Source organism: Mesitornis unicolor, unplaced genomic scaffold (genome assembly GCF_000695765.1).
Source record: "Mesitornis unicolor isolate BGI_N332 unplaced genomic scaffold, ASM69576v1 scaffold20829, whole genome shotgun sequence".
Classification (NCBI taxonomy): domain Eukaryota; kingdom Metazoa; phylum Chordata; class Aves; order Mesitornithiformes; family Mesitornithidae; genus Mesitornis; species Mesitornis unicolor.
In genome coordinates this window covers 57,983-72,738 of record NW_010206832.1, presented here as the reverse complement: position 1 = coordinate 72,738, position 14,756 = coordinate 57,983, and the positions used below count along the sequence as shown (strand labels likewise).

General features: G+C 46.4%; 1 protein-coding gene across 2 annotated transcripts in view; it reads right to left on the bottom strand.

The window, feature by feature from the left end:
• Nucleotides 1-14,756, bottom strand: part of LOC104546512 (gamma-aminobutyric acid receptor subunit beta-4) — a 71,992-nt gene that overhangs the window by 21,703 nt on the left and 35,533 nt on the right. For both annotated transcript variants that reach the window (XM_010191925.1, XM_010191926.1), the window contains exon 4: nt 1,592-1,812. In XM_010191925.1, coding sequence (XP_010190227.1) covers nt 1,592-1,812 — 221 coding nt within the window. The remainder of the gene's footprint in view (nt 1-1,591; nt 1,813-14,756) is intronic.

The following is a 14,756-nucleotide window of genomic DNA, read 5'->3' as shown; positions in this document are numbered from 1 at the left end:
GCAAAGAGCAGCCTGAGCTTAACAGCACTCTTTGCCCCCCCCTCCTCCCCAACAGGATGAATCTGTGCTCATACCTACCCCAAGTCAAAGCACCCTCTCACCTAGCCTTCACTCTTGTTTTAACACATTGAGGAAATTTGGGGTAGCCAGCTGTGTGAAGGCTGCAATCTTTCTGATGGGACAGTAAAGTTGGTCAGGGATGTATCAGCCAAACATCACTGGCCCGAGGTAGAGAGATGGATGTATCTGTCCTGGGAAGGGAGAGGTAAAACTTGGGCAGAGTCACATAGTTGGGCTTATTGCACCTCTGGGCCTGGAGAAAGAGGTATTCACTAATTAGAAGGAAAAAAATGGTACATCACCCCACATGCTGCAGCCCATCCCTCAGCACCAGCAGCAACTGCTGCTCTTTTGGCTTCCCAGGGCTCTGCCATAGGGAAAGCACAGGGCACTGCCACCTTGCTGCCCTGGCAGGATGATGCCCTGGGCAGTCTCCTACTTTGCTATACCTGCACCCAGCCCTACACTCCCCAAAACAGCCCCACTACTTAAAGAGGAGGAAAAAAATCATAACAAGCCAGACTTTGCCACAAAACTTGAAGCAGCAGAGGAGCTGATACTGTGAATGGGAAGGGTGGGTGTACCCTCTTTGAAGGAGAAAGGTCTTTCCTCCCCCTTCGCTGCACTGGGACATAAGGCCAGAGCTGCTATCGCAATCACTTGGGAATGTGGAGGCAGATCTAAAAAGCCAGCTGTGAATTTTTGTAGTGAAAAGAAAAAAAAAAGTAGGAGAAAAGCTCAAAGCAGACAAATACAGGGTTGGGAAAATTACTGCTTAGATTTCAGCTACAGCATCCAAACCCTACACTCTTACCTGTAGCTGCCAAACTCCCCTCTCAGCCCTCTGCTCCTTCCATTTAACTTTCTCACCTACCCTGGCATCTCCACATAGCCAGATAACACAGTAAGGCCAACCTTTGCCACCTGGTCCATACACAAGCTCAGCAATTTTGAAGGCTGTGCACTTGCCTATGGTAATTTATTCCAGACACCACAAAAAGCCTCCTCACCAAGGACCATTCCACTACTAGATATCAACTTTCAAGCCTCAGTTTTCAGAACTGCTCTGGTCAAGAGACAGGGTTTTTAACTGTACAAAAACAGTTGTCTCCTCTCTTATACTCAAAAATGACTTAAGTGATTTGACTCAAATTTTACAGAAAATCAACCTTAGACAGAAGAGTAATGAAGTCACATCTTCATAGGCCAAACTGGCAGAAAATTATAAGCACCTGAAAATGAATGTTTCAAATGGAAGTGTTATGCAAGATGAATGACAGTGACCTGAAACGCTCAGAGCAGACTATTCCCATCTCTAACTTTTGTCTATAGCACCACAGGAAAATTTGGAGGCCTGAAGGAAACAATCATTTCCAGCCTGGGGAAAGAGCAGATACTTAAAACTGTGCAAAAATTGAGTATCTTTTGGGCTTTTGGGTCCTTCCCTTACCAGAATATCTTTAGAAATGGGGGAAGTTTAGATGAGATGTCATTTTCAACCACAACCAACAAAGATTCCCCTTAGGCTTACCTCAGGCCATACAGAACAGTCCCATCAGGATGGAGCCGAATCATGCGATTCTTCACCGTCACCCCATGCAGAAAGGACTTCTTGTCATTCAGAAAATAGGTGTCCGGCAGCCACAACTGGTCAGCCACCCGGTTGTCCAGTGTCAGGTTGAGAGGAAGGTCATTATACGCCAGGCGTTTGTCCCGCCAGCTCTGCTGAAAGTACATGGTGATGGTGTAGTCCTGGGAGAGAAACATGGAAACATCAGCTCCAGGGTAGGGACATAACTCAATTCTTTCACTGCCAGCCCTGCCGAGACCTTTGGTGTGTTCTCAAATTCCTTGGCACCCAAATGTTTGCAAAACTAGTAGTAGTTAGTGCTATGATAGCACTAAAAGATGTCAACCAACAGTGGGCTACACCACACCAAAGACTTCAAGGACTGATCTCCCAGTTAAGTAATGTAAAAGTGTTTGGACATAACGCAGTCACACTCAGCCACTGCTTCTTACTACACAGTTGGCAAAAGCCAATTTTCTTTTGAGTAGGAACTCAGGAGATTCCTACAGGCACATGGAGAATCTCACCTCAAGGCCAAGGTCTCAAAGTCAACCCAGGCCAGCCGTGACAAGCTATTAGCACTTGCCTTGTTATATGAGCTAAGTTGGGATTTCATTGCAATTCTCAGGAAGGGACATATGTGAAGGAAATCTGTCACCAGCAGAGCATGATCCACTGGTAAGGAGGCAGTGCCCTAACCATCCCCAGCTAGCACAATGCCATATAGATCTCCTGCTCAATAGTAAAAAGTTGACACTAAAAACTGCTGCTAAGACAAGAATTTTACAGAGGGCAGGAGGAGCTGTTTGGAGGCCCACAGCTGTAGCTCTACAGAAAACATACTAGTTGCTGGGCAGTAACAGCTCATCCAGCAGAGACTGAGAAGCCCCAGATCAGCTTGTTCAGAGACACAGTATTGTGGCACCATGCTAGAAGAATAATTATTTCGTTTCAGGCAAATGAGTAGTACAGGACGGGGTCTTGTACACACCAATGACAGAAAATATTCTCAAAATAGGTCTTAAATAGGCTAGAACCCAAGATTTCTTGGGGTAAACCAGCTAACATTAAAATAACAGGATGTTAATAAGGGAACGGACACAAGTCTTGCTGATAGTGGCTTTACAGAAGTCAGTGATTTTTCACAAGTTCTTAAATAAAAAGCATTTTTGCAAATGCATGCAAGTGATCTAGAACAGGTAGGGCCAGAGACGCATCATCTCCTCCCAAGCAGATACCTACAGTGCCACAGGAATCCTCCTGACCACAGATTTGCCTTTCTGCTCTGCAAATCCCAGCTCTGTGCAAGGGGCTGGTGAGGACCTTGCTCATGTGCTAACATCTGGGCTGAGCACAGAGGCACCTTTCCTGCCTGTCTCTTCCCACTGCCTTCACTCTAAGCCAGGTTTGATTAGCATCTCTGGAAACAAGCTCAAATAATCCCACATTATGGGTATGCCAGCTTTCGGGTATCTAACTATGATTCAGAAATTCAGACCCACATGCATATCCAAAAGGTCACAGAGTAAATCTGTGGTGCAGACTGGATACAAAAGCCATATCTGTCACTTTCTGTGTCATATTGAGAAGAAGAAAAACACAGTGACAGCTTTCTGGCCAAGGAACTGTTTTGTTTTGCTTTGCTTTTTAAAAGACCGCTAAACTCCTGCCTCCGAAGCCTCACAGTCCATCTCTCCGGGGCACAAATATTTTCATTTTGGTCAAGACCTTGCAAAGGAAGATGTTCTCCCCAGTATGTCTCCCAGGGCATTTGGACCTGCATTGCAGTGAGAGCACAGAGGAGCAGAGTGCCTGAGCTCTGGAGCCTCTTACCCTCCTTTTCCCTGCCTGTGGGAAACTCGGCTACAGAGACATCATTTCCACTCTTCCCCTTCGAGAGCTCCACTCGCATATCTTGGCAAGCTGCTTCACTGACCTGCATTTTTCTAATCCTTGACAGAGCCCTCACCCCTAACCAGGCCACCCTGCTGTCATTGCAGGCTCCTGCCAGCCTCCAAGCAGCAGCAGTCAAGAGGTGGCACTGATCTCCAGAAGTCAAAAAGGGCAAGCTGCTTACACAGTGAAAAGTTGTTAGTCCCTAAGAGATACACCTTCTAAACACATATTCTGTATTTCCAGAATTGTGGGAACAAACTCAGAAGGGTGCAGAAATAAAAGCCCACACCCTAGTCATCAGGCTGATGATCTTCAGGCACAGAGACCTTTCTGGGGAAGAACATCCAGCCCAGCCCTGGGCTGAGCTCTGTTCTCCAATCTTCCTGGGCCTCTTAGCACAATAGATTTATTTCAGCAGCATCATGGAAGTCTGGAGCACTTGATAATCATGGTTCATCTAGTGCCTCCAGGCCTCTGGGAGAGAGCAGGGCGCAGACCAGGGGGCTGGAGGAAGTGCTATACAGCCCACCACAGCAAGTGAGAGGGATCAGTAGTCAGGAGAGAAAGCAGGGAGCTTGCCTTCCCCTTTACACCCCATAGCCTGGTCAGGCAATGATGAAGCTCCCACATGACAGTCTAGCATCACCCTCTGGCCAAGCTCCAGAGCTGATGAGATCTTAATCACAGCCTTCCTTTCAGAGGTAGATAAAATAATGACCGAGGTTGATAGCATTCTGCAGAAGCAGAATGGCCAGACGAAGCCAATGCATGCAGTGGTTCATAAGTTCAGGAATCAGAAGTAACAAGCCTGATTTTCCCCAAGTCTTGAACGACAATCCCTTTGTTGTAGGGTTTTATCTGTCATTGGGCTAATACAAGGCTTTCCCAAAGCTCCTAGTGACCAGTGACAGTCACAAGCCTACTGATGCCACAGAGATACCACAAATCAGGTTTCTCAGCATCACCAGCAGATAGAAAACTGTCCCATTTACCAGGCCAGCTCAGTGGAGAGCTTCAAAACCAAATACATCTGGAGCACATGCACTCCTCCAGCTCTTCCTTCCAGCTCACTACTGAAACACGTTAGTAGGACAACACTGAATTTCCCTGCCACCTGTGCTAGGGATAAGTGAGGGGCCTTTCTCTGTGCATGTGTACCCACCAAGTAGCTTTCTCCACTGCTGCTGCTGGAGGAACAAGCAGGAGGTGCAGGCAAACAGGACTTTCCACTTGCCCCTAAACTAGCAGCCTAGACCATCTGCACAGTGCACCAGCAGCAACAAAAATGCTTCCACATTTCCTGTTATAGATTCCACTGGGTCTTTCTGGAGGGCCATAAAATGCTCAGGCAGGGCCAGAGTCTGACCAAGGCCAGTCACTGGTGTAGCGAGGATGGGAAAGCTGTGCAGAGAGCTCCCTGCTCACCCTGCCAGGTACATCCACTGCACCAGGGAGAAAAGGCAGGACCCACACTGGAGGGAGCACACATGTGCCAGGCCACCATGTGCAACCTCCTGCTTCATCTGGTGGCTACTGCGGAGGAAGGGAGATACCACTCCTCATCAGAAGCTTCATGCAGGTTACACTGCAAAGACCTTTGGAAATCATTCAGATTTCAGGGTTGTTTTTTTTTAAAAAGGCTGGGATAATGAAAAGGGGACTTCTGAAGGGTGGACATGACCAAAAGTTATGCGGCTCCACCTGGTCCTCTGAACAACACTGGCAAGGGGAAAGTCTGTTTCGGATCCTACCAAGTCTCATGTACTCCTGATGCCAGAATAGCTTGTGTGTTCCAAACCAGCGTTTCCTCTCCAGTGGCCAGGTCCCTTGGTTTGTCCCAGAAATCCGGTACCCAACAGCTCACAAGCCACACAGCTTCAATGCTGCTTCCAGCTCTTTTATTTACCACAGCACCCCCATGCTGCCTCCCTGCCTCTCAAGGCAGACTTCATGGCCCAGCTGTGTGTGGGGCTGCACAGCTCCCCTTCAGCCTCTCATGAAGCAGAGACGGCACCTGAGCCTGCCAGAAAGCTGCTGAGCATCACCGTCCCCGTGGGACCCCTTCCTCCACATGCCCCCATTCGGTCTGCTCTGCCGAGCAGCTCCCTGCAAGCTGTCAGTCCCAGCCCCCTTTGCCTCCCCCACTCCCAGGCTTTAGAAAGGCTTTGCTTGCTTTCTCTCTCGTCCTTCCTCCTGCATGTGATGCACACAGACCAGAGCTCAGAGTAACACGTAGAGCTGGCAGCTACTTTTGTTGCAGTGATGTCTCCCTGCAAGAAGGGAGGACAGCTCAGAGACCCACAGAAGCCCTGGAGAAGGAATAGGAGGTTACTTGGGGGCCTCACATGCTGCAACACATCCTGCCAGCTACTGAGAACAGGGCTGCTAGCATCCTTCTCCAGATAAGAGAAGAAGTCTGATAAATACAGCCTTTCTTCAAACTCAGCAGAAAGCCCAAACCAATGATGACGAAAGAAAGACTGAACAGTGAAAGACTGAAATGTTGACAAGAAGGGGGCATGGATGGAGGAACCTGCAGAACCCCAGAGGCAACAAACTCAGTCAGGCATGCACAGGGATTCCCCAGTTCCTCAGAGGACAGTAGAGATAAGTCTAGAGGAATAGCAGCTGGGGCAGAGCAAGAAAGGAAATAAGCTGGCACCATTAGTATGAATTCAAGAATATATTTCCACATTAGCATCCACCATATGAGTCCCTCTACCTCCATCTCCCATAGGCCCTTTGGGAAGGCAATGATCACCTAATCCTTACAAAGAAAACCTGGACTTACCCTGGACCGTTCCCTACTTGTGCTGGCTCTGTGCAGTCTGGGAGCAGAAAAGAGCTCACTGCCACAGGAGACCAAAGTTGTCTCTTGGAGCAGAGGAGTCCCAGAAGGAGAAGCATTAGAGAGATGAGATTAGTCTGAGACTAGGTCAGACTTGACCCTAATGGGAACAAACCCACTTGTGCAGAGGAATGCAAAGTCTAAGGAGACCAAGTCAGTGAGAGGACATGTGGATCGAGGAAAGGGGACTGATACAGGAGAGTGGGTCACTCCTGGCACTGTGAGCACAGGTTGGTTGCCACTGAAGCACTGACAAACCAGAGGGCAGGAGGAGTCTGGAGCACTCGGGGATAGCAGATACTATCTGAAGCCATCACAACCCAGGTGAGGACATGGGCATGTGGCCAGTTGCCTGTAGACCAGCCACACACATCAAGCGGTGTGCAGGAATGTGCCCAGACCACCAGCGGACACAACACTTGAGGAAGTCGGTTCAGGGTAGGAACTTGAACTTGTCTACAGATCAGAGAACAGTGAGGGGTAGAGCAGGACCAGTTAAGGCACCTCTGTAACAAGGGCAGCACTGTGCAGAGAGCAGCTTCAGCCTTTAACTGGGAAGCCACCTAAGGTGCTCCTCCTTTGCACGCAGTGACGTCCCTAGGCTCAAGGGCACACCTTTGGAGGAAAGCATCTTGTGTCTCTTTCTGCTCACTGCAGAGAGAGAAGGCATCCAAAATTAAGGAGCCCTTCATCCCCAGAAAGAGCTGCCCTTCTCCTGCACAGCCTCATGTCAGTACGCAGAACACAAACATGGTCTATGTCCCAAGTGGTATTCTTACAAATGGGCTTGTGCTGATTTTGGAGTTGTACTTCGTCAGAGCAAAAGTCTTTCTACACTAGTATCCTGTCTTCAGTAACAGTAAAGAGACTAGGAGGGAGGAATATAAGCAAAACAGGGTCTCTGTTGTGATACTTAATACTACAGCTACTCCAGCTATTTGAGGCTTAAGGATCTCCTGAGCCTGAGCTGGTACCTTCTTAATTGAAGATACTCGGTTTCTCTTCTGAGAGTTTGTTTTCTCTCTCAGAACATTCAGCCTTGCAATCTTGTGGTAGTGAGTTCCTCAGTTTAGCTCTTCACTTTAAAATAAGTACAAATCAGTTTTACCCTTTTCTAATTCCCCGTAGTACTTGCATGAAGTGAGTAAATAATCACAACCCTGTGCTATTCAAGGCTACAGGGTCCGACCTCGTTTTAGATATTTAAGAGTTACTGAGCAGAACACGAGTCACTACGTGCACTCTCAGAAGTAATAGAAAGGCTCTGATAGAGGCAGGAAGCAGCAGGGAGGAGAATGGTTGCAGTATCTGACATTCTGCAATGGGTTGTTGCACAAAAACAGACTGAGGGCAAGGTAATGGAAACAACTTTCCACAGAGCCTGTGAAATTTGCTGTTACAAAAGGATGAATCCAGGAACTTAACAGTATTTTGGAAGTCTAGGCATTAATGTGGAAAATACAGTCCAAGTCATAAAAGGAAGCGACTGACAGGAAGGAATAGCCCAAGGACACAGAGCCTCCTGCTGCAAGGCACAAGCTCCACCTTCCAACAAAAAGTCACCAGAGGCATCCCTCCTGGCCAGGCTGCTCCATAAACCCTCAGCACAGCTCCTGGGAGATGCGGATGACTGGCAGGTTGAGTCAGATCATTTTCCTCTGTGCTGTGACCGACAGAGTCCCCAATACTAAACTTGTCCAGAGGCAGAAGTGTGCATGCTCGTTGGGAGCTACACTAGACTCAAAATCCAGGATTAGAAATGGAAGGAATAATGTATGTGAAAGGGTCAAATCTTTGTTTAGAATATAGTACTACTGGAAACACGGATGTTTCCTGTGCCAAGCCCATTTTCATGCATTTTCGTGCATGACACATGACTCAAATACCTTTTGGAGGGGCTTTGAAAGTGAAGGTGACCATTCCAGGCTGCTAGTGGAAGTTGTGTTTCACCAAGCACTTGTAAGGTACTGGAAGCACTAACTTTTCTGCAAAGGAGAGCACACATTGCTCTGCTGCACGACTGTGGACACGAGGGATAAAGGAAGCTTTGCAACTTGCCTCTAGCACTCACTGCGCCCTTTTCCTCCCCTTCCATTTCCCCTTCACCCCAACTTTGATAAAGCACCTCCTTTTGGAGAAGTGACCAAATAAAAGTCCTTCTCCCTATAAGCAAATGACATACGGTCTCCTTGCCCAAGATCATAAAAGAACATTAGGAAAGCAAAGACGCTCCAGAAAGGGAGAAAAATGGAACATCTGACTTAGTAAAAACCAAGCTGCCACTGCCAGAGACTAATGAACAGTTTGTTGGCTTCAACTTCTTTGATGATTAAACACCAGCTCCTATTCCCGTCATTCTTGGGAGAGAAATTAAAGGACAAAGTAGTCCACAAATATGTTTCATTTTAAGGAGTGGGTAGGGGAAATAAGAATAATTATTTTTAAGGGGAGGAGACAGGATGTGTCTGCAACCAGTTGCAAAGAATTGGAGCAATATAAAATGTACAGGAGAATACATGAAGGACAGAGCAAGGCAGCCACGGTTCTTCCTTAGCAAGCTCCTTTAACAAAACTGCTTTGCCCTCATAAAGGGTTGTCCATTTCCACACAGATAAATCAATGGGTCACAGACGTTAACAAGCACCAGTTAATCTGACATAAGTAAATACCTTTCCAGCTCTAAGCACAAAGTCTGTTCAGACTCTCACTTTTGCTTAGGGCAGGAGGCAGCAGCTCTTGTACTTGTACTGTACTTTCATAGGGGAAATATTCTGCCAGAATACTGCTTTTAATTTCTCTTTTGGTGCAAGGCAGTGCCCAATTCGCAAGGCTGAAGTTCTACATGACAACTGTTATACATAAAGTGACAGCTACTTTCCACACTGCCCTTCTCCCTACATTTCAGGTGAGAAATCCAGAGTCTCTTCCCACCTCCCCTATTTCTGAATAACCAGATGTCAGCACAGACCTAGGGATCTGGAAGAGCATCTTCCCTCTGCAATCCCTCTGCCAGTAATGCAAGGACTGTGTTGACTTCCAGGATATGCCCTTCCGTGTTGCAGGTCTTTGTGCTCTTGAACTCATTTTCTTTAGGACCTGAGAAGTACTTTGCATGGAGATGTTCCCCTCACTAATCTGATCTACTTTTGTAGTAATTTGCATGCATTTAATTGCTGAGTGCACGTCCAGAAACTGGGACAGATACCAGCTACATCCTCAACAACTAGGGGTTTGCAAGTAAAGTGTTACTTTATTGCCCTATTTCTATATTTTCCTGCAGTGCCTGGATTGGTGCTGGTCCTGCATCTGTAAGAGAGGATGTACCTAGCGAGGTCCTAAGCCAAGAGGGCACTGATCTGCCCATGACAAGGCTTCCAGGGCATTGATATCCAGCCTCAGAAGTCTATTTGAGCAGGAGGCAGCACCATATGTTGTCTGCTTAACGGCCCCAGTCATGCTGGAAGCAGAGGTCAGGAGGAGAAAGCCAGAACTGATGGGCACAGGGATGAGCGTCACCTGCTTTATGAGCACATGCAAAACAGCAACCTTGTTCAGTGTTACAGGGAACAATCCCAAAATTGCCACCTGCAGCATGACATCTTCCTCAGGCAAGCTCTTAGAAAACAATGCCAGGCAGTTTCTATTCTTAAGCCATAAAATATGTGCAGTACCGCATACTGTTTCTGGAACTCACTCAGTTCCCCAGGAACCAGTAGCTGGGCAAAATCTGGAGCCCATTCTACCCCCAAAAGCAGGATTGTTTGGCCTTCCCATTTCTGCATCACCACTCCAAAGTCGTCATAACATGAGAAATTGTCTTTGCCAGAGAGAAACTACATAATGAGAAATAGTCTAACTCATTTTTGGTTTCTATACCTTCGCTTGCCAAACCAGCACAGAAGGGCATACTTTGTCCAGCCAGCCAGCTAAAGCCAGAGAAGCAAGACCATGGCATAAAGTTCAGTAAAAGTTGATGCATGAATTTGACCAGTTTTCAGGCAGAAAGTCAAAGGGATGGTGCTTACACTATCTTCTCACTGATAGATGGGCTGGGAACTGGTAAGAACTCATGGTGGTACCAGAAAAGCTAAAAACAGGTAAGATGCTTACTTAAACAAGGAGGGAGCTCAGGCAACAAGTCCCCAGCTGAGTAATTTCTTCCAGGAAAATGACAAACTAGAGGTGACTGGTTTGAGGCAGTGCAGGGAAGGCAGCAAGCTGACCCTACCTCCATGAGAAGTACAGTGTGTGCTTTTCCAAGTGAAGCCTGTCCCAGGAATGACATGGGTCCCAGACAGTGCAGGTAACATTGGTTCTTCCCCCTCCTGGAGATCCTTAAAGGCTTCTTGCTTACATCTGTGTTCTGCTAGTGCCTCAGATATCTCCAAATGGCTTCATCAAGCCTTCCCAAATCCCTTCTCTCTCTTACCATATTTATTTAAGGCAAAATCTTAATTTAGCCCCTTTAGTTGATTCTTTGAACCTCTCTGGGTATGGACAAGGTCACCCATTACCACAGTGTAAGACATACAAGCATTAATACACTGTCCCTGTGGAGTCTCAGAGAAGTGTTATGATCATGCATTGCTTAGCTGGGAAAGGAAGTCTGAGGCAAGTACAAGATACAAGGCACGCTTGTATCACAAGAAGCTTTCTGGTTCGAAGTACTTGGTAATTTAACACAGATTATGCTGCCATAGGCTTCTGCTCACCCATGACAGGAAAACACGGTGCTTTCAGAAAGGCCATCTTTACCTTCCACTGTATGTGCTTGCACTATCTATAGTATGCTACACAACTGCCTTCTGCACACCTACGAGCCGTGGGACAGTGCTGGTGTCTGTAGCCCATCTCTTCTCCTCTCCTCTCCCACCTAACTTCTCCCAACTCATTTTCGTACTTTCCCAGCACTACCCTTATTGCCTTACAGCATGTCTTGCCAGTCCCCTCCTGCATAAACATACAGGCATATCTAATATGCAGCCATTAAAGCTCAAAAATGTTTTTAGTAATCACTTTGTATTTAATTAAACATGCAACAACTAGCCTATTAGAGTAAATTAAATTTGAGTGAGACATTTGAACAGTAACTAGTGAAGATACCAGCTTCTGCAGCCCTCAGAAGGATGGGGGAAGAAAACTGGATTACACAAAGGGAAAGGTGATGATGGAAGACCAGCAATGCTCCTTAAACCTTTTTAAAGGGGCTTCACAGCCTCTGAATATATCTTCAGAGAATTTTCACCTTGTAGTGACTTTCTTATCTCTTGCTTGCTGAGAAATGTTCACTTCAAGTGGTTAAAATTCAATAAAATTTCTAGCAGGAGCAACCTGGTAACAGGAAAATGTAATTTCTTCAAAACATTCCCAGAACTCTTCACTTCTCTGTGCCTTTTTTATATTTAAATGAAATATCTTCTTCACCTTGCCAAGAGTTTCACTGGACACCAATCCAGTCAGACTCTACCCCAGGCAGGAGAGGTTCTGCAGCCCTCAACATAGACACTGACTAGTAGAGATCACAAAGAAAAAAGGCTGAGGAATGTGGAATTAAAGCAGTTAAAGGGTTTAGTAGCCCATTAAAATCTAGAAAATACCTCTGGATATCAATTTCAGCTCACTCAATTCTTACTCTGTGAGAAACTTTGGGCACTTTCACCTATGTCTCATTTTCTCTCATCTGTAAAAATAAGACATTGGTCCTGACTTGCCTCCATGCTGCAGTTTGGGATCCTCACATCTCTAGGCAAGTGCTAAGTGTGTAATGAACAGAAATGACTTTTTCTCCCTGGGAAAAAAAAAAAATTAAATAGAGCTTGTAATTCCCTGTGGCAGTCAAGACCACCAATGCAGTTTTGGGCTGCATAGTAGGGAATCGTGTTATGAATGAAGAGATATTACTACTTTATATGGCAGAATAAAATACTGCATGTGCAGCTCTAAGCACTGAAACTGTGAGACTCTCTGCAATAATATCAAGGCACACCGTGCTGTAAAGACACTGTTTTACCTTAGAGAAGGAAGGTTTGATATTCCAGGTTCTGAAAACTGCCACAAAGATGTAATTTCCCAGCAGGTAGCCAGAGGCAAACAAATCCTTTAAATGATGTAAGACAACTAACATGTCTTGGGTAGAACAATCACCTCAACTACACTGGCACAGGTTGGCTTGTCCAAAAGGTTATGATGGTGTTTATTTCCTGTAGAAAACAAAGTTTGATCATGTAGGAAGGATAAATGGGAGTGAGCAGGTAACACCGTGAAATACAGAAGAGCAGAACATATTTCTGGCAATAAGGTTCGGTTAGGTCAAGGATGGTAGAGGATGGCAGCCCTGTGGTTTGAAAAACAAGACCTGCTTTACAACGAGCCCAAGCAAACTGGATGCAAACTCTTGCATCTGAAAGCCCTAAGACTCCTGCACACAGAGGCCCAGTTCTGTATCTGCAATGACTGCTTCTCCATACGAATATTCTGCATAACCGTATTAGTGGCCTCTAACTGATAAACTCAGACTGAGTTACCATTAGAGAAAAGGGTTAGCAATCAACTGTGTCAACAGAACTTCATATAGTCATGCTGGAACAAGCAAAAAGTACAGAAGTATCAACTGATCTGTTCTAGGAAACAATTTCTACTGACCAGACAGCGTATCACCATGAATTTAGTTTGCCTCTGCCTCCATCCATGGGTTACTCTGCCCTTGATTATGCCAAGGTAAAGCCAAGGGAACCAGTCCAGGCTGATACCAGCAGTGCACACAGTATGGTCCATAGTATCTTTCTTCCACTTTAGCAATCAAAGTGTTGGCTGCAGGATCACAAAACTGATGGATGGGTGCAGTGTAGTTAACAGACAATAGCATTGAAAATGCAGCTGTATGAAACACTCCTGATTCTGCTGAACAAGCCAAGCTTGTTACAGGATGCATGAAGAAAATGGAGATTTCATCAGGCTGTGGAGGTCCACAAGCAAGCAGACTTTAACATCACAGCCAATGGATGGCAGAGAACAAGCTGCAGTCTCTGTCCATGCTGAGCGAGTGCTCTCCGCAGTACCAGGACCAACAGTCCTGGAGCCAAGGAGCTGTATTTGCAGAGCTGGCTGAAAGTTACTGGCAGGGAGCCCACATGAGCTTGGTAAATAAAGTATCCAGATAATAAAAATACCCAAAGGCATTGTTTAATTTTTCTGAGGGTTCTGATACAGCCAGTAATATTGAGAGGGAACAGAAATCTTGCAGACAGGAACAGGAGTGTGGGGCAAAGCCATCCTTCCAGAAGAGTGGAATGCAAGGCAGCTGGTAGGTTTGATGGCTCCCAGCCTGTTCAGCCAAATACCTGACACTCATTTATGGTGGCAAAGGTGAAAAGGAAGAGGATTTGTGTTCAGGAACTGGAGTGGGACTCAGGAAAACCAGACTCAGACAGGAGCTTGTGTATTGTAAAACCTCAGGTCCCCTTGAACCCGAGCTGCAAACTCTTGATGGATAAGAGGGTCAATACTTGTGTATCCATGACCTAGGAATGTATCAAGGGGGATGGCCAGGTAGATACAAGCCACAGGCTGCCTTCCCTTGCACGCTGAAGTTAAAGGAGATGCTGTGGTAGCAGGTTGCTGCAGTGGAAAAGGGAGATGAGGTCTTCACTAGAGCCTCAAATGGGAGCTCAGTGGCCCCCACAGAGTGGCCAGAGGATGTATAGAAAGGTACACTCCAGCCTGGTGACCCGCTGCATCCTGGCATGGACATTAGCCCAGCTGTGCACACCTTGCAAGCAGTGACATGGAAGGGGCCAGTGAATCTTGCCTTTTACTTCCTCCTCTGCCATTTTTCTGTCTGGAGCTGGACTGCGACTCCATCTGTGTCCAGGCAGCAGGGACTGCTCATATTTCATCCCACACGCATGCACCCCTTCCTTCCCCAGAATGATCCCTTTCATCTTACTGGAGGACCTTTCTGAATCTCCAAACGGCTCAGCAGATCCTCTTCCTTTTACCATCCCTTTTCCTTGAATGTTCATTTTTCTCTGTAGCCTAGCAACTCAGCACAGACTCAGAATATTAACAACTCCTGTCCCCACACATGATCTTCTCCAGAGGCCTGAAAAATGTGATAGCAGAAAAGCTGAGAGTGGTAGGAGCAAGCACGAGAGATGTAGGGAGCATGCAGGGAGACTCTACCAGCTTTCAGAAACAGCAAAGCTATTCAGCTGTCATATCTGCTACCCTCACTTAACATGTACATATCATATAGAGCTATATATAGCCTCATTTATTTACATATTCAAATAGCAACACGACACGCACGCACTTGCATTTGGATCTAGGTTCTATATGGAGTTGCTGCCACACTTGCGCACATATACTCACTAGATGCTTTAA